The sequence below is a fragment of the Ornithorhynchus anatinus genome, chromosome 6, assembly GCF_004115215.2.
Source record: "Ornithorhynchus anatinus isolate Pmale09 chromosome 6, mOrnAna1.pri.v4, whole genome shotgun sequence".
NCBI classification, from domain to species: Eukaryota; Metazoa; Chordata; class Mammalia; order Monotremata; family Ornithorhynchidae; genus Ornithorhynchus; species Ornithorhynchus anatinus.
In genome coordinates, this window is record NC_041733.1 from 11,272,548 (window position 1) to 11,297,413 (window position 24,866).

Here is a 24,866-nt window from a genome sequence, read left to right on the forward strand (position 1 = left end):
AGGGATCAGGTCCTCTGTTTGTTTTGTGTGTCCACCAAGCACTTAGTACAATTCTCAGCATGCTCCTGGTGCACAATAAATGCTGCTGATGCCGATACTTAGAGAAAAACCCAGAGACAGGGAGTTGGAAGGAACAAGATGGTAGATGGGGTGAGCCCAGGGATGATTCCCAGAGCAGAAAGAGCGTGAGATCTTTTGAGGCAGACCGGGATGGCGAAGGGTAGCGGGAGGAGAATACGAAGTGGGGTGGGGTCGGTACAGAGTGCAAGGGGAGGGAGAGGCGAGAGGCGTACTGACCTGGACAGCCCAAAGTCGGACACTTTGACTACCCCTTGGTCATTTACCAGACAGTTCCGAGCAGCCTGGGGAAGCAAGAGAGACACGGGAGTTGAGGCATAGCAAAACACTGTCCCTTGGTGGCCCTGGGCAATCTTGCCTCAAGGCCTGCCTTGAGTCAAACAGCTACTTTGACAACACAAACATCTCAGGCTCAAGCGCAGCATGCTGTTGTTTCATATATTATTATTATTGTTAATAATAATACTTATCAATGTTATTATCATTGTCCCACCTTTTACGTTGTTTTTCCACTTTGTCGTTGCATCGCTCCTATTTGTGACTGTTATCTATCAATCGGTGGTGTTTGTCACCAACCCCTTTTCCCCTGTGTTTATTCTTAGATTGTGAGCCCTTTAGGGGCCAAGGACCACGTCTAATTCTCCTCTGGGAATTGTGTAACGCAGTGCTCTGCACACAGTGAGTATCAACAAATACCACAGATTGATTGACAAGGAGGGACGGGGAGACCGGGAGAGACCGAGCCTCTGGGAATGCCAAATATTTTCAGTCTAGCCTGAATGTGAGTCTGGCATCTTCCTTCACCGACAACTCTTCCCCCTGCCTTACCCCTATTCCCCCCGAGTCCTCTCCCCGTTAGGGAACGCGCCCGGCTCCCAGGGAGCCTACCAGGTCCCGGTGCAGGAACTGTTTGGATTCCAGGTATTCCATGGCCTCGCAGACGTCCTTGCACATCTCCAGGAGCTGCAGGGACTGGAAGCGGTGGCGTGTCTCACGCAGGTAGCTCAGCAGGCAGCCGTTGGCCATGTATTCGGTGATGATGAAGATGGGCCGCTGTTTGGTGCACACGCCGTACAGCTGCACCAGCTTGTCGTGGGACAGGTTCCTGGGGGGGGCGGGGGCGGGGATCGGGGGCGAGAAGAGCCTCAGAACCGGCCGGCCGCTCTCCGTGTTCCTCTGCAAATCCCCAGTCCCTAAGGAGAACCGGTGCCTGGGTACGCAGCTGACCAGTGGCAGGGGAGGCTTGGGGGAGCTCTGGGCGGACCCGAGGTTCTCCGGGACCCCGGGGTCTGACCTTGACCTGCAGCTGCCCTGGCCTGCGGTCAGCGGCGGGGAGGGGTCTGGAGAGGGAGGCATCGGCAATAACTTGAACTTCAGCTGCTGTATCGTACTCTCCCAAGCGCTTAGTCCAGTGCTCTGCACATAGTGAGTGCTAGATAAATACCACCGATTGATTGATTGATTGATTGATAAAAAGCTGGGAGAAGTCCAGGGTCAACCCGGAAGCCGAGGTCTGGGCCAGGCAGGGACTGTATCTGAACTGAAGATCTTCTGTCTACCCCACTGCTTAGTAGGGTGCTTGGCACATAGTAAGCGCTTAACCAATGCCACGATTATTAAGCAGAAGAGTGAGCGCCTTGTTGAAAGCACATCTCCTCCAAGAGGCCTTCCCTGACTAAGCCCTCATTTCCTTCTCTCCCACTCTCTTCTGCATTTCCCTTGCACTAGGATTTCCACCCTTTATTCAGCTCCCGCTCAACCCCATAGCACTTATATACATAGCCAAAATTGAATTGATTAAATATTAATGTCTGTCTCCCCCTCTAGACCGTAAATTCGCTGTGGGCAGGGAACATGTCTACTGACTCTGTTATATTGTACTCGCCCAAGCGCTTAGTACAGTGCTCTGTACACAGTAAGCGCTCAAAAACTGCCATTGATAGATTTATTGATTGTGGTCTAAGGCAACTTGTCCGTCCACCCAGAGAAGGCCCAGACCCCGCTCCTCACCCTCTGGGAATGTTCTTGTTCCCACTGAGGCACCACCCCGCCCCTCCTCCACCCCCGGCCCCACGCCTTCGCCCCCTCAGTGGGGACCCCTGGACATCGTGTCTCCCCTTTCCCCAAACAGGCCCGGAAGACCAGGCAGGGTCTGACTCACATCATGACTTTGGCCTCCTCGATGAACTCGTCCTCGGACATGGAGCCTTCCCTGATCATCTTGATGGCCACGTCGTACTGGCCCCGCCACTTGCCATACTTCACCACCCCGAACTGCCCGGTCCCCAGCTCCTTCAAGAACGTCAGGTCCTTCGGGTCGATCTCCCAGGACCCTAGAGCGGACGGAGACCTCTGGGCAAACTCCCCCAGAGTGGAGGGGGAGTCTCGGAGGAAGGCCGGACAGGGGCCCCGACTCCAGGAACCCCAAGCCCAAGCGAGGAGTGGGAGAAGCGGCGTGGCCTAGTGGATAGAGCGTGAGCCTGGAAGTCAGAAGGACCTGGGTTCTAATCCGGCTCTGCCATTTGTCTGCTGTGTGACCTTGGGCAATTTGCCGTGTCCACCCCAGTGCTTAGTACAGTGCCTGGCACATAGTAAGCATTTGACAAAAATCGTAATTATTATTATTAAGTCACTTAACTTCTCTTTGCCTCAGTTACCTCATCGGGAAAATGGGGAATAAGACTGTGAGAGTCCTATGTGGGACAGGAACCGTGTCTAACCCGATTAACTTGTATCTACCGCAGAGCTTAGTTCAGGGCCTAGCACATAGTAAGTGCTTAAGAAATACCATTTTAAAAAGCAAAAGCCCAGACAACTAAAGAGCCTTTAGAGACAGTCCTTCCAGCCTGTCCCATCCCTCCTGGTTGAAACCAGGAGTCAACAAGGCCTACTCAGCTCAGCCTCAACGCTCCCCAAACCACTGCTGCAGACATATAAGGGATGCTGCCTTGGGCAAGTCACCTAACTTCTCTCTCCCTCAGATTCTTCATCTCTTCAATAGCAATTTAATGTCCATTCTCCTTAACCCTTTGATGGGGAGCCCCACGAGGGATAGGGACTGCTTGTACTTTATCTCCCCTGCCCCTTAGCACAGTTCTTGCCGCAGAGTAAGTGCTTCACAAATCCCACTGTTGTTACTCCATTCGGTCCACTGAGGGAGAGGCTGACCTTCCAAAGCTCCTCTCCAGACTGCAAGCTCCCTGTGGGCAGGGAACGACTCTCCCAAGCGCTAAGTACGACAATCTGTACACAGTAAGCTCTGGATAAATACCACTGATTGATTGACTTTCCGGCCAGGCTTACTGGGCGGGCTCGGCTAGGCCTTTGGCAACTGTGAATCCAGAGACCTCACTGCATCCCCAAGTCCAGGCAAGCCCTCCAGGCCGACACATGCTCGACCACCAAGACCTGGGGGCTCCCCCGGCCAGGGTTGCGGCTGGGCCTCAGCCTTCAGGCTTTCGCTCTGGCCCGGGGCTGCTGCAGGAGCTGAAGATTGAGCCCCTGTGCCCGCCTCCTCCCACCTCCCCCAAGGAGGGAGCATTACCGTAGCCCAGCCCTGCCGTGGAGGGTGCGTTCTTGTTTCGCTGACACACTGGATACTTGAGCCTGGATATGAGGCCTGGAACACAGAGGAGGAGGGTTTCCTTGGGAATGCTGCTCGGTGGCTTCCCATTTCCCTCACGACTTACACTTGCAGGGAAGGCCCTCCAGCAGCTGGGCTGGGAGGCCAGGGCTCCTGAAGGTCTTCTCATATTATACCGTACTCTGCACGCAGTAGGTGCTCAATAAATATAATTGACTTACTGACCAAGAGAACCAAAGCGCTCCCGTTGGATCCCAGTTCTCTCCCACAGGCCGATACTCCCACCGACATCCCACCCTTCCCGTTAGAGGGTAAGCTCCTTATGGACAGGCAAAGTGCCTTGGGCTCACGGGCTTGGTGCAGCCTATTGCATTCAGTAGACGTTTAATAAATGCCACCTCTTCTACCCGACGAAGCCGAAAGAAGACCGAGGACAGAGTCTGTCCTGGCCCGTTCTCTGTGCTGGGCTGCCTTGGCCTTCAGCTTTTCCAGCTTTCGTCTCCCTCTTTCCCAAGATCCCCATCCCAGATTCTCACCCGCTCCTTCTCCCCGGCTACCCCAGCCGTTCAGGGTCTCCCTCTCCGCTGCTCCTCCCGCTCTCCTCATGGGGTACCGTCGGCCCCGGCCCCCCGGGCTCACCGGCGGAGTTGTGCTGGTGGTAGTTGATGAGCTCGGGGATGGTGCCGAAGAGGTGCTTCTCAGCCAGGTAGAACTGGTTCTGGGGCGTGGAGCAGACCACGTAGTGGCGGATCACCCCCTGCGGGTCCCTGAGGAACCAGTCGGAAACCCAGTCAGGACCCGGGGGGGGGCCCAGAGTTCTGGGGCCTCTCCCCTCTGCAGGCTATACCCCACGCTGCTGCTGCTGCTGTCGGTCCGACGGGCTCCCTCCAGCTTCACTCGGCCCTCATCTCTCCTCTCCTCCAACCCTCCACTGGCTCCTTGGTCTCTCAGCAACAAACAATAACTCCTCACTCTCAGCTCCCTGACTCCCCACCAGCTGGCTCTGCTCTATTCCTCCATTAGACCCCAACCTGCTGTCTCCGCTGCCCCCGAGCCAACCTGCTAGCTATTCCTCACTCTCGACCCTCCCGCCTCCGCTTTCGGCTTGGAACTCCCTCCCGTCTCGCGTTAGACCGTGGTTTTTCCACGCTGAAAGTCCTCCTAGAATCCCACCTCCTCCAACCAGCTTTCCCTTAGTAATTTCCCAGCCTCCTGAACCATATCATCCCTTTAGCCAACTCTAGTCCTTAGGACCTTATTTACACCCTTCTTAGCCCTCATGAGTATATGGCCGCTCGCTTCGGTCCTCTAGACTGTAAGGAACAAGTCTTACCAACTCTGCTTTATTGTGCTCTCCCCGGCACAAAGTACAGTGCTCTGCACACGGTAAGGGTTTGATAAATACAATTAATCAGTTGATTGAATCGACTGATTTTTGACCAGTCCAACCGTAAATACTTTTTGGTCTGTCCTCCCCCATGAGAGTGGAAACTGCTTGTGGGTGGGGAATGTGCCACTTTATTATTTTGAACTTCCAAAGCACCATGTACAGGGAAACACACCAAGTGGGTGCTTATATAGCTATTTTTCTAAAAGTTAGAGGAGCTCCAAGGAGAAGCCGAGGAAGGGGTGAAGTAGGAAGGGCACCCTGGACACCCTCATCGGCAGGGAGAGCACTCCCTCTTCCCTCGGTGGGGTGACAGCTGGCACTCACCCGGCAGATTTGGCAAACACAGACACGGTGTATTTTCCCGCTCTGCTGGAGTCTCTGACGATAAAGCCTCCCTCTTTCCCCTGCAATGAAGAGGAGACGTCTCAGCCCTGACAGCGCCAGGCTGAAATTGCAGCAGGAGCGAGTTGGGTCGGGCATGAGGAAAGACTTTTGGAGGCCAACTAGGGCAGCCATCACCAGCCGGCTCCTCCGGGCAACCTGACGACCCAGTCGGAAACCCGTGGGCGGAAAGGACCATTGACCTGAGAGCGTTGGCCCTGCTGAAGGTGACTAGGCCCTGGAACAGGCGAGATGGATTCTCCATCCCTGCTGGGTTCAGGCTTTGACCTTTTTGGAGCCCGGGGGCTGGACCAGGTGACTTTTTAAGGTCGCTTGAAGCGCTAGGATTCTGTGGTCCTATCCCGGGAGATGGTGATCTGGGCAGATGCAAGGAGACGCCCCAACATACCCTCCAGTTCCCTGTGGACCGCACCCACCAAACCCAGCCCTATTTCCCAAGGATCCCGAAGGGGACACTCAGGACTCACAGGAGGGACCACTGATGCCTCCTGCCTGGAGCCGGGATCTGGGACACAGCCCAGAATGAGGCAAGGACCCCAGGGCCCCGTGGGGCAAAGAGAGAACCAGCAAGGCCTAATGGAAAGAGCTCAGGCCTGGGGGGTCGGAGGACCTAGGCTCTGATCCGGGCTCTGCTACTTGCCTGCCGTGTGACCTTGGGGAAGTCCTCAGGTTCCCCATCTGTTAAATGGGGACTCAATGCCTGTCCTGGGACAGGGGCTTTGTTTCACCTAATCATTTTGTGTTTAGTACAGTGCTGGGCACATAGTGGGTCCTTAACAAATACCATTATTATTATTATTACTGAGAAAATTCCCTGCTGATCGTAATAATAACAATAATGATAATAAGAAGCGGAAAGTTTTCTCAACCACAGCCACGCACACTCACCTCCTGTTTGAGCAACTGCTCGGCTTGGCTTCGGGTCATGTGCTTGGAATACCACCTGGGACAGGAAAATAGCTTCAGGGCCCGGGTCTCGGCTTTATAGGCCATGGGGGTGCGGGTGACTCCCCTTTTAGACTGTACGCTCCCCCAGGGGTCCATTTAACCCAGGCTTCCACCTCCCAGATCCATGCCACGCATCCTGCGGGCACTCAAGAAAGACAGGCAGGTCACTAATTGGCCTCAGAGTGTGGGAGGGGCTCATGTCCACCTACTCTCCCAAACTCTCCCAAACACTCAATACAGTACTCCGCACCCAGTGAGCACTCAGTGAAGACCACCGGTGGATCGACTGATTTCTCACGGCCCAAACTTTCCAGGTAAGACATGAGAGAAAGAAAGGCGGAGGGGAAGGAGACAGATTCAGGATAGGGGCCCTGCAGGGCTAGGGTCCACAATAGACTTCAGTGCCTTCAAATAAAAGATGCAGGTGGAAGGGAAGACGGGTGCTCTTGCCCTCCTGGGAGCCTGGGCCCGGGGCCCACATACTCACTCATACATCTCTATGGAGTCTTCCGCCTCGGTGACATAATTGTTGGGGATGTACCCTTCCTGCCTGCGGAGAGGACAGAGAGATAGAGTCCCGGCAGGAAGCCACCGGGGAGGGAGGGAGGGATGTACACATAGCCAAGTCTCTGGCCTCAGAGACGTCCGAGCGGGAAGGGTGAATTCTGCTTCCTCAGAGATAATCAGAGGGTGGACTCGTGGTGAATTTGGAGTGCATTTAGAAGGTCCCGGGCATGTATGGGAAAAAGAAGAGAGTAGGGACTCCGTTGGGGGTGGGGTTTATTTGTGCTGAGAGCTATGGAGGGAAATCATGCATGTGTTGGGCTCTGAGGAGAGGGCCGTGGCTGGGCTGTGGGGAGCGGGGAGACGGGGCAGTAGCCGGAGGCTACAGCAAGATCCAGAGAAGGGGATCCCTTCTTTGTTCTGTCCTCTCCAAGCATCTAGTACAGTGCACTGCGCCAGCTGGATGCTCAATGAACGCTACAACTACTATGTCGACGACAACTATTACTACTATTACTATTACTACTAGCAGAGGGGTGACAGGAGCATGTTTGAAGGCAGAGCGGAGTCACCAGAGAGTGAGTGGTCAGGGAGAGAAGGAGAGTGCGCACCAGTGTTTTGGGAAGGTGAGAGGGGATTGGGTTAAAGGCAACCGGTTGGGTCGGAAGGGTCGCATTTTGGGGTACAGGGAGAAAGGTGGTCGTGCCTTTCGGGGTCCCCCATTGAGGGATGATGGAGTCGAGGGCTCAGGCAAGGCAAGGTTAGGATGGGCCGGGGCTCTCACCCGTTCTTGTCTCGGGCTCTCCACCAGGGCAAGTTGCTCTCCTCCAGGATGAAATACTCCTCCCCTTTCTGCAGCTGCAGGTCATGAGGCTTCATCGGAGTGTAGTCGTAGAGGGCTACCACCTTCTTCAGCTCGCCCACGGGGGCTGCTGAGGGCTCGGGGGGCAGCGGCTTCTTCAGTATCTGCGTGAGGGGGCAACCGGGGGCAAAACCCTCACACAGAAGTACACATGCACACACACACACACACACACACACAATCCCCCCCACCCCAACCCCCGGGACCCAAAGCCAGCCCGACGTTCTCTGCATCGAGGCCCCTTCTGTTCCCTACCTGTTCATCCTCGGGAGTGGGGGGAAGAGGCTTTTTGGTCTTCCGATGAGAGCTCCCAGATTTCAAGCCTGAAAAGGAAGAAACTGGGTAGCCTCGGCCCAGAGCCTTGGCTGGCCCGGCTTGATGGCTGGGAGCGGTGTGGGTGGGGATGCTGCTCTCTGAAAAGACAGCTCAGGGGCATCGGCGTGGGGAGCCCTGTGACTGTGAGCCCGTTGTTGGGCAGGGATTGTCTCTATCTGTTGCCGAACTATACATTCCAAGCGCTTAGTACAGTGCTCTGCATATAGTAAGCGCTCAATAAATACTATCGAATGAATGGGAGACCCCAGGGAGGAGGAGAGAGAAGCACGTTGCAGCGGCAGGAGCAAGGAGCGGGTTCCTTACTCCCGTTTCTGTTCTCCAGAATCTGGCAGCCCATGGCGTTTTTGGCGGTCTGCGAACAGCAGAGGTACTGCCCATCGATCCAGAAGCAGGGGTGGTATTTCTGTACCAGGTCACTGTTGTACCGTGTCACTGTAGGAATGATCAGAATAGCGACAACAATGAGGAGAGGATTTACTAAGCCTGTACTACGTGCCAAACCCCGGGCCAGGCGCTGGGGTAGACCAGAAGTTCGGATCGAATACGATCTCCTTCCCTCTCCAGGCTCACAATCTAAGAGATTTGACAGATGAGGAAATTGAGGACCGGAGAAGTCAAGTGACTAGCCCAAGGTCACACGGCATACCAGGGGTGGAGCAGGGAGGATAAGAACCCAGATCTCCTGGGTCCCGGGCCTGTATCCTTCGCACTGGGCTGTGCCGCCTTAGTAGGGAAGAGAGGGTGAAGGGAGTCTACCTTAGAGCCCAGGGAGCCTCACATGGGTCCAGGGAGCAGAAGAACTAAGATGTGCTTAATAATTATGGCATTTGCTAAGTGCTTTATCGGTGCCAAGTATTGTACTAAGCACTGGGGTATAGACAAGATAATCAAGTCCCACATGGGCCTCACATTCTAAGCAGGAGGAACAACAGGAATTGAAACCCCATTTTGCATATGAGGGAACTGAGGCACAGAGAACTGAAGTGACCTCCCCAAGTTCACCCAGCAGACAAGTGGAGGAGGCAGGATTAGAACCTAGGTCCTATGACTCCCTGGATCGTGCTTTTTCCAGTAGGCCACACTTTAGACTGTCAGCATGTTGTGGGCAGGGAATATGTCTACCAACTCAGTTACATTGTACTCTTCCAAGCGCTTAGTACAATGCTCTGCATGCAGTAAGAGCTCAATAAATACAAGTGATCGATCGATCGATTGATTCCCTAGTTTTCCCAGAGAGACCGACTGACTGATGACCGTTCCACCCTTCTCCGCCACCGCCCCGCTCAGTACCAGGCCCCTGTCAGAGGATAGTAGAGAGTGTTCAGGGGATCCTCTGGTGGTGTCTGGCTCTCGGCTACTTCCCGAGGAAGGTAGTCTTGGACCCACTGAACCTGGGCCATTCTCTGCGTTTACAGCGCCCGAAGTGCTCAGGATATCTCAGCGGGTTTTTCTCACAAGAGGGAGCAGGGATTTTGGTCTCCAGCACCTGAAACCTTGGAAGGTTAGACCTGGGACTGACATCCAGGTCCCTCAGCCTCACCGTCTCCTCGGAGAGCCACCCAAACATGGATCCCCGTGGGGCATCGATCGCTGGAATGGGCCAGCATGGTGAGGTTTGCTCGCCTGATTTTCCAAGGCCTACAGAGCGGGAGGTCAAAGACCACGTACCCCAGGACTGTATGGTGGCAAGCAGTGGGGACATCAGTAGGTATGGCAGCAGAGGTGGGAACAGAAGCAGGAATAGCTGGAAGAGCACCCGTAGGAGCACCAAAGGGAAACAGCAAGCAGGAACAGGAGCAGGAGTAGCTGGAGGAGTAGGAGCGGGAGCTTGGCACATAGTAAGCACTTCACAGACACCATCGTTACCTACCGTCACAGAGGAGCAAGAACAGGACCAAGAGCCACAGTAATAATAATAATGATGATGATGGTATCTGTTAAGCGCTTACTACGTGCCATGCACTGTTCTAAACGCTGGGGTGGATATGGGGGAATCAGGTTGTCCCACGTGGGGCTCGCAGTCTTCATCCCCATTTTACAGATGAGGGAACTGAGGCACAGAGAAGTGAAGTGACTTGCCCAAAGTCACACAGCTGACAAGTGGCAGAGCAGTAGCAGAAGCGCCAGTAGGAACAGGACACCCACGTCACCTATGCGCTTGGATCTGTCCCCTTTAAGCATGTTATATTCACCCCACCCTCAGCCCCGCAGCACTTGGGTACGTATCTGTCATGGATTTATTTATATTAATGTCCCTCTCCCCCTCTAGACTTAAGTTTCTGGTGGGCAGGGAAAATATCCATCAATGCTGTTGTATAGTATTCCCTCAGGCACTCAGTACGCTGCTTTGCACACAGTAAGTGCTAATAAATACCATGGATTGACTGATTGAGCGGGAGCACCAGCAGAAGCTCTCTTCCCTTCTTCAAAGCCATACTGAGAGCTCACCTCCTCCAGGAGGCCTTCCCAGACTGAGCCCCCTTTTTCCTCTGCTCCTCCTCCCCTCCCCATCGCCCCAACTGCCTCCCTCTGCTCTACTCCCTTCCCTGCCCCACAACACTTGTGTATTTTTGTACATATTTCTCTATTTTATTAATGATGTGTGTATATCTATAATTCTATTTATCTATTTTGATGGCACTGATGCCAGTCTACTTGTTTAGTTTTGTTGTCTGTCTCCTCCTTGTAGACTGTGAGTCCTTCGTTGGGCAGGGATTGTCTCTATCTGTTGCCGAATTGTACTTTCCAAGCGCTTAGTACAGTGCTCTGCACACAGTAAGCGCTCAATAAATACGATCGAATGAATGAATGAAGCCGTAGGAGAAGCAGATCAGGAACAGGACCAAGAGCAGCAGAAGGAGGGGCAGGAGCCCCGGCGGGAGCCCCGGCAGGAGCAGGAAGGAGACCAAGCTGGGAGAGTGAAGAGAGCAGCACTGGCAGGAGGGGCGGGGTGGATGCTCCCCCCTGAAACACCAGACACCTCGGCAGCTGCACCACGAAGCTGTCCCGTGGGAGCAGAGGGCCGAAACCCGCCAGCAAATGGCGGCCAGCACTGGCTGGCTGGGTGGGGACGGAGGGGGGTAAAAATGGCTCTCTGGGGAACTTCCACATTTGTGCAATGAGATGTGATAAAATCTTCCAGGCCCCTCAATGATTGCTCTGGAAAGGCTCCCGTTCCCCCCAGGGTCGGCCTAGTGGATAGAACATGGGATAGTGGATAGAACTTCTAATCCCGGCTCTGCCACTTGTCTGCTTTGTGACCTTGTGCAAGTCACTTCAGTTCTCTCTGCTTCAGTTACCTCATCTGTAAAATGGGATTAAGTCTGCAAGCCCCTTGTGGGACTACCTGATTAACTCGTATCTACTCCAGCACTTTGAACAGTGCTTGGCACAAAGCAAGCGCTTAACAAATACTATCATCATTATTATTACCAGTTACCACGTCCCGGGGGCACCCAGACTCTTTCATAGATGGTGAGTCCTTCAAGGGATAGGGTTTTTGCCTAAATCCCACCTGAATACTCTTTACCTGTGTTTAGTACAGTGCTCTGCATTCAATAAGCACCTAATACATATTTTTACTACTATGGCTACTCTGGGCACGAGGGAGGGCAGGAAAGTGCTGCGGTTTTGCTGGTTTATCGAGCAGGCACGTCTTCAGGGAAGGAGAAGAGAAAGCTTGCTCAGTGGGGCTGAGGCTCTATTTTTCCCGTGGTCTTTAAAGCCTGGATTGTATTGGCCACAGAGTCCAGATCAGCAGACCTTTAACAGCCGGGGGAAGGGGGCGTCAGCAGCGCCAACCTCAGAGTCCCTCTTTGTAGATGTCGCTTCGGCCCTGAGAAGTCATCTTTCAACCCAGTGACCGTTGTCCGGAGGGGGTCATCTCTCTGGCTGCCCCTGAGATCTGGGTGGAATGTGGGGAGAAGAGAGGGGCGCTCCACAAGTGGAGGGCTTGTGGTATTGACCCCTGTGCCATTAAGGGGTCCTCAGGACATCCCAGGGTACCCTCGGGCCAACCGTGTCCAAGCAACCCTGAAGAGCCCCCCCCCCCCCCCCGGGGCCGCCCTTCTGTTGGCTCAAGACCCCTGCCCGGTGTTCTCAGGCCACTGCGGACTGCAGCGGCCGGTTTCAATCGAGTGATCCAGCCCAGCTCCCTCCCCCCGACGGCCACTTCTCTGGCCCACCTCCGGCCAGGCCCAGAGGCTGCTCCGCGTCTCCGGCCGTGCTGGCCTCCGGGGACGAGCCCCGGCTACAACGTCTCTGCACTGCATCACGAGGCACCTCCCCGGTGTGACTCCTCGGGGCGTCTCACCCCGGTGCCCTGCCCGGACCTCCCAGGGTTCCCCCGCCCCGCCCAGCGACACCTCGCCCCACTTGGGGCGGTGAGCGAGGCCAGAGCCGCCCTAGGGGCCCGCTGCCCGGCGGCCTCAAAGTTTGCTAAGACGAGCAGCCGTCATGCAATAACCCGACCGGGCCGCTATCAGCTGCCATCCTTCCTGTTTCTCTTGGCAACCTTTCCTGATGTCAAGTCAACCGGCTAATCTCGCCATCACCAACAGACGTGGGGCTATATATACCCTCCCACATTTAAATGTGTGTGTGTGCGTGCGTGCGTGTGTGTGTGTGTGTGTGTGTGATGTGTGTATCCTGTGGAGCGTCTGATCACTTGAGTTCAAACAAACCCACCCTGCACATCTGAATGGAGTTCAGAAGCAACGGCCAGTGCTCCTGTTCTCACCACCGGAAGGCAGAGAACGTGGAAGTAAGCTTTCTCGTAGGACACTTGGCCGGCTGTGACTTAGCAAGACCCTGCCTTCGTTGGAGCCCCGCACACTTTACGAACGGCAATCGGGTCTCCGGTCATCAAACCTCCCCGGACCTCGGTTTCCTCATCTGTAAAATGGGCATTACACTGGCCTACCGTGTGACCTCGGGCAAGTCACTTGGGCATAACACCACCTGCCTCCCTCCGCCATTCAGGGGTGGCGGGAGGGCCGACGAGATCGCTCAGCTAAAGAAAACGGCGCTGGCAAAATCTAAGAGGTTCCCGTCACGTCGAATACGGTCGTCCTTTCAGATGGAGAAGCTGAGTCCCGGACTGGACCGGAACCCGCTCTCGTCGATGCAGAAGCAGCAGCAGAAGTGGGAGCGGTAGCTGTGGACGCCCAGCCGAGGACCTCCGGCCCTAGACCGTGCTGCCACCCTCTTATGGCAATGCTGGGATTCGTTAAGTGCTTACTACATACCAAGCACTGTGCTGGGAAAACTCAGGGTAGACACGAGATCACGGAACCAGGCACGGTCCCCCTTCCACCCAAGGTTCCCAGTGTCGAGGGAGGGTGGGCGGGTATCTCATCCCCATTTTACGGACAGGGAAACTGAGGCTCAGAGAGGTTGAGTGACTTGCCCGAAGTCACACCGCAGGCCAGTAGCAGAGCCGGGACTCGAACCTAGGTCTCCTGACTCCCGGTCCTGTGCTCTTTCTCCTAGGTGCTGCTGCCCTCCCAGCCCTGCCAGCTCCTGTGAGCGTGCCTTATTCATCAATCGGCCTGCACCTGTAGCATGGTAAATTTAGCTGGGGAGAATTTCAGCTTTTTCTGATTGAAATCCTGTAACCGAAAAGAAATCAATAATGAAATAACGAATAATGAAAGAGCGCAGGCCTGGAAGTCACAGGACCTGGCCTCCACCAGGCCTCGAAGACCTGGCCTTGAAACAGCATGGTTTAGCAGCAAGAGTCTGGGCTTGGGAGTCAGAGGTCGTGAGCTCTAATCCCACCACCGCCACTTGTCAGCTATGTGACTTTGGACAGGTCACTTCCTTTCTCTGTGCCTCAGTTACCTCATCTGTAAAATGGGGATTAAGACTGTGAGCTCCCCATGGGAGAACCTGATAACCTTGAATCAACCTCAGCGCTTAGAACAGTGCTTGGCACATAGTAAGCGCTTAACAAATATAATAATAATAATGTTGGTATTTGTTAAACGCTTACTATGTGCCAAGCACTGTTCTAAGCAATGGGATAGATTCAAGGTAATCAGGTTGTCCCAAGTAGGGCTCACAGTCTTCATCCCCAGTCATCATCATCATCTTCATCATCACCACTTGTCTGCTGACTTGCTCTGTGTCTCAGTTCCCTCATCTGTAAAATGAGGATTAAGACTGGGAGCTCCATGCGGGACAGGGACCTTTTTCGATCTAATTAGCTTTTACCTATCGCGGTGTTCCGTACAAATACTATTAAAAAAAATAACGGAAAGAGAAAGCATCCATTTTTCAGATTAGCCTCACCGTTCTTGAGCTGGTGGATCCAGCGCTTGCGTAGTTCTTCCGTGGGGGAGAAGACATAGAGGGGCCCCTCGTCGTACACCACCTGCCAGAGGAACCACAGGAAGACCTTCGATGCCCGCGCTGGAGCCACAGCCTTAGTTGGGCTCTGTCCCCATGGCTGGGGGAGCCGGCGGACCTTGCCAGGAGGGCGGGCGGGGACCCCCCGGGCGGCCCGCTGAGGCCTTTCGGTCTGGGACCGGAAGGTTAGGTTCGCTGGCGAGCGACTCCTCGGACCTCCGGAACCCCCTTCCTGTCACCAGGATTGACATTTTTCCAGTCCACAAATTGGTCGCAGTGGGGGTCTCGCAGTCCCGCCGAGTCGAAGATAACGTCTTTCTAAGCACGTTCCCCTCTAGACTGTAAACTCATCGTGGGAGGGGAACGTGTCCACCAACTCTATAATAGTGTACTCCCTCAAGTGCTTAATACAGTGCTCTGCACGCAGTAAGTGTTCAGTAAATACCATTGGCACAGTAAGTGTTCAATAAATACCATTGATTAATGTTGCTATTAAGCCAGTGAGGCCCGTTCGGTGACTTGCCCAGGATCGTGTAGAAAGCTAGAGGTGGAGGCAGGACGAGGTGGAGGCAGGACAAGAACCTGGATCTCCTGCCTCCCAGCCCTGGGCCCTACCCGCTAGGCCATGTTACCTCCCACCCCGAGAAGGAGGAGATAAACCAGAGACTCACTCACAACAAACTCACGAGGAGCGTTCTCAGACAGCTTTCTTTCTGCAGAGACAGCAGGAGGACAGAAAGCTCTTCAACCGAGGCAGGGGTGAGGCTAGGCCTTGACAATCTGGCTCAGAGGAGGCCGCCCTCCCCAAGACCATAACTGGGCTCCTGCAGCTGTGGCCGTGAGCTCACAGAAATCCGCTATCCACTTCCTGTTCTACCTTTCAGTGTGGGACCGGGGGGGCCAGCTGGCCTGGAGCTTGTGGGCCGGGGAAGTCACCGAGCAGAATCGCTAAATCTGACCTGATGGGTGACGGGCTGGGGCCGGGCCAGGCCGGGCAAGCCAAGCTCGTGATAGATGGATGGTTCTTCTGGAAGACTTGGCGTACTAGAAGGCTGACAGAGGACCCGGCGAGCACTGAAAATGGAACCTGGGCACGGGTGCTCCTCCAATAAATCTCCCTCCATGAACCTACCTTCCTCTAACTCCACGCCTACCTGCATTTTTGTCATTAATATTACCGTCGCCAGTGGCCCCGGGCCCACCTCCCCACCCCACCCCCCCACGCCCCAGGCCCCAGGCCCACATGACAGTCCCTAGGCAGAGAGGCTAACTGAGCAGAAGCAGTGGGGGCCAGTGATGCTCCTATGCAGTTCCGTGAGTCCCCCATCCCCCCAGAGTTCTTCGAGGCTCCACCGGATCCCAGCTCTGCCACTTCCGACACTCTGCCTGCTCTCTGCAGGGCACCCCCGTCAGAAGAGCAGTGCAGGGAGCCCGACTCACCTGGAAGGGGTAGGGGAACCTCTCGATGATGGAGATCTGTTCCATCTCCCCGTACTCTTCTCCCTTTCTCTGCAGAGGAAAGACGGGAAGAGTGTGGCTGCTGCGTGGGGAAACTGCCCTTGTCCAGCCCCCACCCCCCCCAGCCCCCCAGATCTTGTGACCAGATGGCCTCAAGGGAGACTCCACCGCAGGTCCTTCCACACCCCTATTTTTTCTCACTCAAAAGGGCTGGGGACCCCTTGCCTGGAACACTATGGGGGTGGCCAGGGGGAGCCAGTGACAGAGATGTTGCACCCCCGACCCAGATAAGACATCCACCCCCAGGGCCAGGGTACACTCCTCTAAATGGGTCGGGCTTGACCCTCGAGCCCATCAGAATCCTACGCCGGGACTGGGTGGCGGGGAGGAGCAAAGGGAGCAAGTTAGGATGGCATAGAAAGGAGTGGAAGATGAGGAAAAGTGGGGCTTAGTCTGGGAATTCCTCTTGGAGGAGATGTGCTTTCAATAAGGCTTTGAAGTAGGGGAAAGTAATTGCCCGTCGGATTTGAGGACCCGAAGGCATTCCAGGCCAGCGGCAGGACGTGGGCTAGGGGTTGGTTGCAAGCTAGGTGAGATCTAGGCACAGTGAGAAGATTAACACTAGAGGAGCGAAGTGTGCTGGCTGGATTGTAGATGGAGAGAAGTGAGGTGAGGTAATACTGTAATGTAATGGGGAAGCTCTGGAAAGGGAAAGCCCAACTCTGCCTCTCCTTCCGGGGCTCCCTGCGGCCAGCTCGCTCCCCGCCCTACCGGTCGACCTTGGCGAAGTGGCCGGGGGTGCCGATGGGTCAGAAGCCCCGGATGTTAGTGCAGGAGTTTACGGGAACAAAGCTCCATCCTTGAGGTGTTCCCCGAGGGCCCTGGTGTTTGACTGGGCAGGGCCGATGAGACTTTCTGGCAGCCACGTGAGGCAGAGGGCCAAGCCTGCTTCCAAAGGACAGAGGGGCAGAAGTAGGGGGAGGAGGGGCCCTCCAAATTTTCTGCCCTACCTGATGCCTGCTCCACAGATGTCTGGCCACGGGTAGCCCCAGATGGTAATGTTATGATCCCAGCTCGTAGGCCTCACCAGGGTGCTCTACTCTTGAGTCTGGGAGGCACTACCAGGCCCTCAGAGACCTCTGATGGGCACAGGGGTGGGAGTGGGGACTACCCGGTTGAGCTTCTTTGGGGGACCTGAGAGACATCCTGTCCTTGTGTGTTTCTGATCTGATTGCACTTTCCCCACCCCAGGTTCTAGAATGTAAGCTCATTGTGGGCAGGGAATATGTCTGTTAATTGTTGTATTCTCCCAAGCATTCAATATGGTGCTCTGCACACACAAATGCACCTGACTGACCATTTATTCTTTCATTCAATAATAGTTATTGAGAACTTACTGTGTGCAGAGCACCGTACTAAGTGCTTGGGAGAATGCATTACAACGATAAACAGTCACATTCCCTGCCCACAACAAGCTTACAGTCTAGAGGCAGGGAGACAGACATCAATACAAATAAATAAAATAAAATTACAGATATGTACGTAAGGGCTAGAGATATAGATTTGGGTGTCATCCGCCTAGAGGTGGTAGTTGAAGCCACGGGAACCAATGGGTTTGACAAGGGAGCGGATGTAGATGGAGAATAGAAGGGGACCCAGAACTGAACCTTGAGGGACCCCCTCGACATTTAGGAGGTGAGAGGCAGAGAAGAAGCCCGTGAAGGAGACTGAGAATGAACGGCCAGAGAGATTAGAGGAGAACCAGGAGAGGACAGAGTCAGTGAAGTCAAGGTTGGATAACGTTTCGGGGAAGGTGGTGGTCCAAAGTGTCAAAGGCAACTGACTCCTCTGCCGCCCACCTCCTCACCGTCCCTCGGTCTCGCCTATCCCGCCGTCGACCCCTGGGTCACGTCCTCCCGCGGTCCTGGAACGCCCTCCCTCCTCACCTCCGCCAAACTGATTCTCTTTCCCTCTTCAAAACCCTACTTAAAACTCACCTCCTCCAAGAGGCGTTCCCAGACTGAGCTCCTCTTCTCCCTCTACTCCCTCTGCCATCCCCCCTTTACCTCTCCGCAGCTAAACCCTCTTTTTCCCCCTTTCCCTCTGCTCCTCCACCTCTCCCTTCCCATCCCCACAGCACTGTACTCGTCCACTCAACTGTATATATTTTCATTACCCTATTTATTTTGTTAATGAATTGTACATCGCCTTGATTCTATTTAGTTGCCATTCTTTTTACGAGAAGTTCTTCCCCTTGACTCTGTTTATTGCCATCGTTCTTGTCTGTCCATCTCCCCCGATTAGACTGTAAGCCCGTCAAACGGCAGGGACTGTCTCTATCTGTTGCCGACTTGTTCATCCCAAGCGATTAGTACAGTGCTCTGCACATAGTAAGCGCTCAATAAATACTATTGAATGAATGAACTGAGAGGTCGAGGAGGATTAGGATGGAGTAGAGGCCTTTGGATTTGGCAAGAAAGAGATCACTGGTGACCTATGAGAGGGTGGTTTCTGTGGAGTGAAGGGGATGAAAGCCAGATTGGAGGGGGTCGAAGAGAGAATTAAGGAGAGGAATTTGAGACAGTGGGTGTAAATTACTCGCTCAGAGGGTTTGGAGAGGAATAGCAGGAGGGAGATGGGGTGATAACTGAGATGGGGTGATAAGTGGAGGGAGCCATGGGGTCAAGGGAAGGTTTTTTAGGACAGGAGAGACATGGACATGTTTGAAAGCAGGGGGGAAGAAGCCTTTGGAAAGTGAATGGTTGACTATGGCTGTTAGGGAGGGAAGGAAGGAAGGAGAGGGCTAGAGTTTTGATAAGGTGTGAAAGAATGGGGTCAGATGCACAGGTAGACAGGGTGGCTTTTGAGAAGAGGCAGGAGACCTCCTCTAGAGCTATTGTTGGGAAGGATGAGAGAATTGAAGAGGGGTCCGGAATGGGGAAGGACTGAGGAGGGGCAGAGCTGATTTTAGGGACCTCATACCTGATAGTGCCAATTTTCTTAATAAAGTGGATGGCCAGGTCACTGGAGGCAAGCGACCACCCCAGCACTTAGTTCAGTGCCTGGCACAGAGTAAGCACCTCACAGATACCACTATTATTACTACCACTGGGCTTTTTAAAAATTGCTATTCATGAATGGGAGGTCCGGGACAGATCGAGAAGGAAAAGTTAGGGAACCGTGACTATTGTCTTCTTGTTCCTGGAAGCGTTCCTCGGTGGTAGACAAAACTCTGGCCTGAATGGATCAGTGGTCTGGTTCGAGATGGCGACTGCTTAGGGTCTCGGCCTCCCTTGCGCTACAAGGTAAATCTCCACCAAGTCAGAGGAGCACCCAATCTGTGTGCCATCCATCAGTTTAAGTGAAGCTTAGTCCGGAACCTGGCCGGCAGCCCTTCTTCGTTAGCCATTAGCCAGTGACCTGAGACGATCTGGGTGCTTGGGAGCAGGGGCACACGGGCTAGCCCAAAGAGGAGACAACGGGAGGCTGGCTCAGCCCAGGACTTCCCACAAGCTGGCGGGCCAGCCTCCCTCAGAGACCATCCCCGACCTCTTTAGGAGAGGAAAGGCCTGCCTGTAGTTGTTTACGTGAGAGTTTGTTATGCAGGCCCTTTGATCGGTTGTGGTTCGACTGGAACATTAAAAAACCGACACCCTATTTCACTATAAGACCTCCAATCCCAAAGCTGACCATCTTCATCAAGGCCCAGCCTGGCCCCTCTCTGCTGTCAGCCTCTCCCCTCTGCCCCGGCTCCCTGTGTCCCAAGCCTGAATCTTTCTCTCGTCCTGCCCTGGGGGTTCCCTCCCCAGACTCTTGGGTTTCTGCTTTGGCTTAGGGTCCATGTTTCTACTGAGCCACATCCCAAAGAGAAAAGAGCACCGGGAGGGGAGGGTTGGGGGGGAAGGAGAGTAGCCAAAGCACTGCGTGGGTCTTGGCCTCAGCCAGCCAGCGGAGGATGTAAACTTGTGGGCAGGGAATGTATCTACCAACTCTGCTATTCTGTACTCACCCAAGTACTTAGTACAGTGCTCTGCATAGAGTAAAGGTTCAATAGATATGATTAATTGGAGATAGGAGGACCCTTTTCCCGCCCTCATTATCAGACCATCTCAGCTCCTAGGCCTCCCTCAGAGCAGACTCATCATCCCCAGGCTGCCAAGCAGGGATGCCACTCCCCACTCCACTGGGGGGACAGAACTTCCCGCCTCCCGGGATGCAGTTGGATGGTCCCCGGCTCCCTCAAACGCCCACCACTCTGGCCCACCCCCCAAGCCCAACACGGTCTGGATGGCCCAAGGTTGGGCCCACATCCCACAGCTTATTGAAACAGATTCCACGAAGCAGATGGTGGGAGAGAAGAGGCAACCATTCCCTGCTGCGCCCTCTCTGCTCCTGGCTGAGCACTCCCCACTCCCAGCAGCTCACTCCCCGCTTCCCGCTCCCCACCCCGGCCCTTCCTCGCTCACCGGAATCTGCCGCTCAGGGGGAGGGTTGTTTTCGGGAACCACCGTCTCCACGCAGGTGATCTTCTCGATGTCCACCGAGCCCTTCTTACTACCGCGCCGCTGGGAGGCAGCAGGAGGGAAGGAGAGGATGGTGATGCGGGATGGAGAGACAGGGTCATAAGCTTGCCGGGAGAGCCAGCCACCACACCCAGGGGGCTTCCCCAAGCCCACTGACAAGTGGTCAGACCTTCTGAAGGGTGGTGGGGACCCATCATCTTGGACTACTGCTGCCTTTCTCCCATCATATTCAAACCATAGTCAAAGTAAATTCCAGCTACCAGATTTCCCCTGGAGCTCTTCTGGGGTGTGTGGGGGTCAGAGGGCAACACGGCAGAGTGGAGAGGGCATGGACCTGAGAGTCAGAAGGACCTGGGTTCTAATCCTGGCTCTGTCACTTGCTTGCTCTGTGATCATGGGCGAGTCACTTAACTCCTCTGTGCCTCATTTTCCTCAACTGTAAAATGGGGATCCCTGTTCTCTCTCTTACTTAGACTGTGAACCCCATGGGGGACAGAGACTGTGTCCGACCTAATTAACTTGTATCCATCCCAGCGCTTAGAACAATGTTTGACACATAGTAAGCGCTTAACGAATACTATTTAAAAGAAATGACTACAGGACTGGAAAGACATTTGTTTAGAACCTGTGCTGAGGAGTTGATTCTCATGCTAATGGCTTGTGCAGCGCCCCTCACGCTCTCTAGTCCCTGTTTGTCCGTTCCCCCTAGGGCCCAAGGGTGATGTGCAAGTAGGTGGGCGGGGAGTCTCACGTGGCAAAGTGCATGGGTGGCTTTGCCCATGTTGCCAACTCCCCGGCCTAGTGTTCTCCCAGCAGAGTTCTGTCCACTAGCCCAATGACACTGACAGCAGAATTGGAATGAGCTTAACTCACCTGCTATGCCCAATATTAGCATTGTTATTATATTTATTATTATTTTGTTAAGCCCTTATTATGTTCCCACCACTGTAGTAACTACTGGGATAGATGCAAGTTAATCCGGTTGGACACAGTCCCTGTCACAGGTGGGCCTCACAGTCTAAGTAGGAGGGAGAACAGGTACTGAATCCCCATATGACAGATGCAGAAATTGAGGTAAAGAGCAGGTAAGAGACTTGTCCAAGGTGACAACAGCTGGCAAGTGGCAAAGCCAGGATTAAAACCCAGGTCCTCTGACTTCCAGGCCTGCGTTTGTCACCTGCATTCAGTACATATTCAATATGTATGATCACTGGCTCTGGTCTCATCTCTAATCCTTCTTCCCTCTTCCAACGATCCGGGCCCAACTTCAGTCCTCTCCCCATCACCCCCTCCCCACGCCCTCCCCTACCAACCCCAACATGCTGGCCTCTCTGGAGAAGATTGGCCTGCTTTACCCATCAGAGGCTATAGACTCTTCAAGGTACTGAGCCCATCATTCATTCAGTGGTATTTGCTGAGCACTACTGTGTGTGCTGAGCACCGTGCTGAGTATGGAGGAAGAGAACAGTGGAGAACAGGTTCCCCTCCACCTCCGCCACCAGTCCGCCCGCTGGAGACTCACCCCACGCTCAAAGTCGTACTCATAGTAGGACAGTTTGTTCGTGGTCAGGAGGAAGAGTCGCTTCTTGAAGTTCAGAGGGGAAGTCTTCTTCTTCTGCTGGGACCGCTTCAGAAAGATGCTCTCCAGGATCACACCGGCCATGGCTTCCTCCTCCGGGGGCTCGTCTGTGTGCTGGGGATGCTGGGACACGGGGCAGGGGGCTCTGTGAGGGCCTGGGGGATCACCAGGGCTTCCTACACCTCTCCCCATTCCCGCCTAACCCCCTGCCTTCAGTAGCCATACCAGTGGAATCAGTAGCGAGTTAGAGAGCCCTCTGCTTCCCGCCAGTGGAGCCAGGAATTGGTCAGAGAGCCCACTGCTTCCCCTTTCTGCCACCTCTCATCCCATCAGAGACCATCGCCAGGTGGGACAAGAACAGCCCCGGGGGAGTTTAGACACAAGAGCAGTCATATTCAAAAAATCAATCAGCTAATCAGTGGAATTGATTGAGTACTTACAGAGCGCTGTATTTAGAGTTTGGGAGAACTAAACGCGATAGAGCTAGGAGACTCGATCCCCGCCCTCAAGAAGCTTACAGTGAAGCAGCTCTCTGTAAATGATGACGATGATGATGGCATTTGTTAAGTGCTTACTATGTGCCAAGCACTGTTCTACTTGGGGGTTGAGAGGAGTGGCCTTTATTGCGTCCACAGCTGGATAAGGCTCAGGACCAGCACGTGTCAGAGAGAAGGTTCCCGAATGCTATGGTACCCAGCGTCTCCAACCCAGCAGGCTCTCCCTAACCCTCACGTTGGCGACGCTGGGACTGCCTCCCTTGAAGCCTGGCAGGACCCAGATCGACTGAGGGCCCCGGGGGACATTCTGGTGTGGGGGGACCCATCCCCATTCTGCACCAGCCTGTTTCTGTGGCATCTGTAGTGGGAGTCTGTCAGCAGAAATAGACTTTGCGGGCCCCAACCCTCAACCCTCTCCCAGAGGAGATTTTGCAGGTGCCAGGACTTTAAGGAGGCTGAATTTGGACTTTCAGTTATCAGTTTCCTGGAGAGTAAGGCTCATTTTCCGAGCCCGACCCCAGCAGGAGCTCTGTGAGGGTCTCACGGGGCGAGAGCGTGCTGCACCTGTGCAGGATGACAATGCAACTTAAACCACCCTGCAGGTGGCCCTGCCCTTTGGGCCTCCGGGGAGGGAGGGGGCTCGGAGAGGAGGCCTTGAGGCTTTGAGGTCATGGACTAGGATTTGACCCAGATGGGTTCTCCAGGCTAAAAACGGCAGGGAGCCAGATTTTTTTTTCTTTTAATGGTATTTGTTAAGTGCTTACTGTGGGCCAGGCATTGTGCTAAGCAATGGGGTAGATACAAGTTAATCAGTTTGGACACAGTTTCTGTCCCACGTGGGGCTCAGAGTCTTAATCCCCATAGCAAATCTGACTCATTCCTCCTCCCAACAACCCCCCAGATGAGGTCAGCTGAGGTCAGGAGAAGTGGGGTGACTTCCCCAAGGTCACATAGCAGACATGTGGCAGAGCTGGGATTTGAACCCAGGTCCTTCTGAGTCCCAGGCCTGTGCTCTATCCACCAGGCTTCCACCTACCCTGGGTGGAGAAGTGGCAGAGAGGGAGTTTCCCAGACTGGCTTCCCCGCAGGGCAAAGACCCATCTCCCTGCTGTGCTTTGGGCACCGATGCGGGGTCCTCGGCTCGTGAAGATCCGGGGGCTGAGCCCAGGAGTCACCAGGGGAGCAGCCTGGCTCCCCTCTGCCTGCCCAATGGGGCAGCTGGTCAGGAACAGCCAGGTCATGGAGGAAAGAGGACTAGCGTGGCCTTTTCTCCTCTCTTCTGGATCTAAGAAATGAAACTCCCTGGCCCAGAGAGAATGTCACTGAAGAATGCAGGGAGTGTGCTTAACATAGAGCAAGCACTTTAGAATACCTTACTTATTGTTATAATCATTATTATTATTATTGTCATTATTTTATTCTAAGAAGAAGCTCAGTTTGGGGAAAATTGGGTTCTAATAACCCCTGATTCAATAGGAACGACTAGATTGGGGAGTGGATGGTTCCAAGGTCCCGCCATGACTGACATACTATGCTAGCAATTCCCAAATCGTCGTTCTGCCCTCTGCTAGCAGAAGGCTCTCGGTCCTAACCGCCTTTGATTTTTCCCAAATTAAGTTCTGTAGGTCTGCCAAAACAAAAGCAACGTTTGGAACCGTCAGGAAGGGGCCGGGAAGTGGAACAAGATGGCACCGGACCATCTCCTCCTCTGTCAAATCTACCAGCGCAACCCATGGGTCGATGCAGGGAGCTTGAACGTTCCTTGACTCTTCCATTGGGTGGATACAGGGGTTGGAGTAGGGCTGGGAGTTCTCTCCACTGGGCCCCACTCTCTGTAACCCAGATCTTGCATGGGGCCCTCCACGAACAATGAACCTGATTCATTCCTCCTCCCAACAACCTTGCCAGGCCTCACAGCTCCCAAAGTTACTCTCCATCCTTGGTCAGCGAGGAAACCGAGGTCCAGAGAGGCAACCGGGACCACAGAGCACGCTGGGTTCAGAGCCAGGAAAACAGCTAGGACTGTCTGTTTCCCTGAAAATTCTGAATAATGCCAACATATGTGATCCAGGCTCCATGAGTGTTTTTAAAATCCTGACTAGGAACACAAAGACCCCCTAGCAGCCACATCTTATTTGCCTAAACTGCTCTCCCCATGGGGCAGTGATAATTATAATAATAATTGTGGTATTTGTTAAGCACTCAATACGTGGCAGGTACTGTGCCAAGCCGGGGTTGATTTAAGGTAATTGGGTTGGACATAGTCCCTGTCCTACATAGGGCTCCCAGTTTTCATCTCTATTTTACAGATGAGGTAACTGAGGCACAGAGAAGTAAAGTGACTTGCCCAATGTCACA

The 24,866-nt window shown here is 54.2% G+C and overlaps 1 protein-coding gene across 2 annotated transcripts in view; it reads right to left on the reverse strand.

Annotated features, from left to right (window-relative positions):
* BTK (Bruton tyrosine kinase) overlaps window positions 1-24,866 on the reverse strand; it is a 38,623-nt gene that overhangs the window by 3,928 nt on the left and 9,829 nt on the right. For both annotated transcript variants that reach the window (XM_007671546.3, XM_001511208.4), the window contains exons 2-16: window positions 21,955-22,134; window positions 20,376-20,474; window positions 15,892-15,960; window positions 14,395-14,476; window positions 8,407-8,535; window positions 8,023-8,090; window positions 7,690-7,871; window positions 6,889-6,951; window positions 6,342-6,396; window positions 5,376-5,455; window positions 4,301-4,428; window positions 3,623-3,697; window positions 2,240-2,411; window positions 967-1,183; window positions 298-362 (exon numbers count right to left, since the gene is read on the reverse strand). In XM_007671546.3, coding sequence (XP_007669736.1) covers window positions 298-362; window positions 967-1,183; window positions 2,240-2,411; window positions 3,623-3,697; window positions 4,301-4,428; window positions 5,376-5,455; window positions 6,342-6,396; window positions 6,889-6,951; window positions 7,690-7,871; window positions 8,023-8,090; window positions 8,407-8,535; window positions 14,395-14,476; window positions 15,892-15,960; window positions 20,376-20,474; window positions 21,955-22,095 — 1,625 coding nt within the window. In that variant the 5' untranslated portion in view covers window positions 22,096-22,134. The remainder of the gene's footprint in view (window positions 1-297; window positions 363-966; window positions 1,184-2,239; window positions 2,412-3,622; window positions 3,698-4,300; window positions 4,429-5,375; window positions 5,456-6,341; window positions 6,397-6,888; window positions 6,952-7,689; window positions 7,872-8,022; window positions 8,091-8,406; window positions 8,536-14,394; window positions 14,477-15,891; window positions 15,961-20,375; window positions 20,475-21,954; window positions 22,135-24,866) is intronic.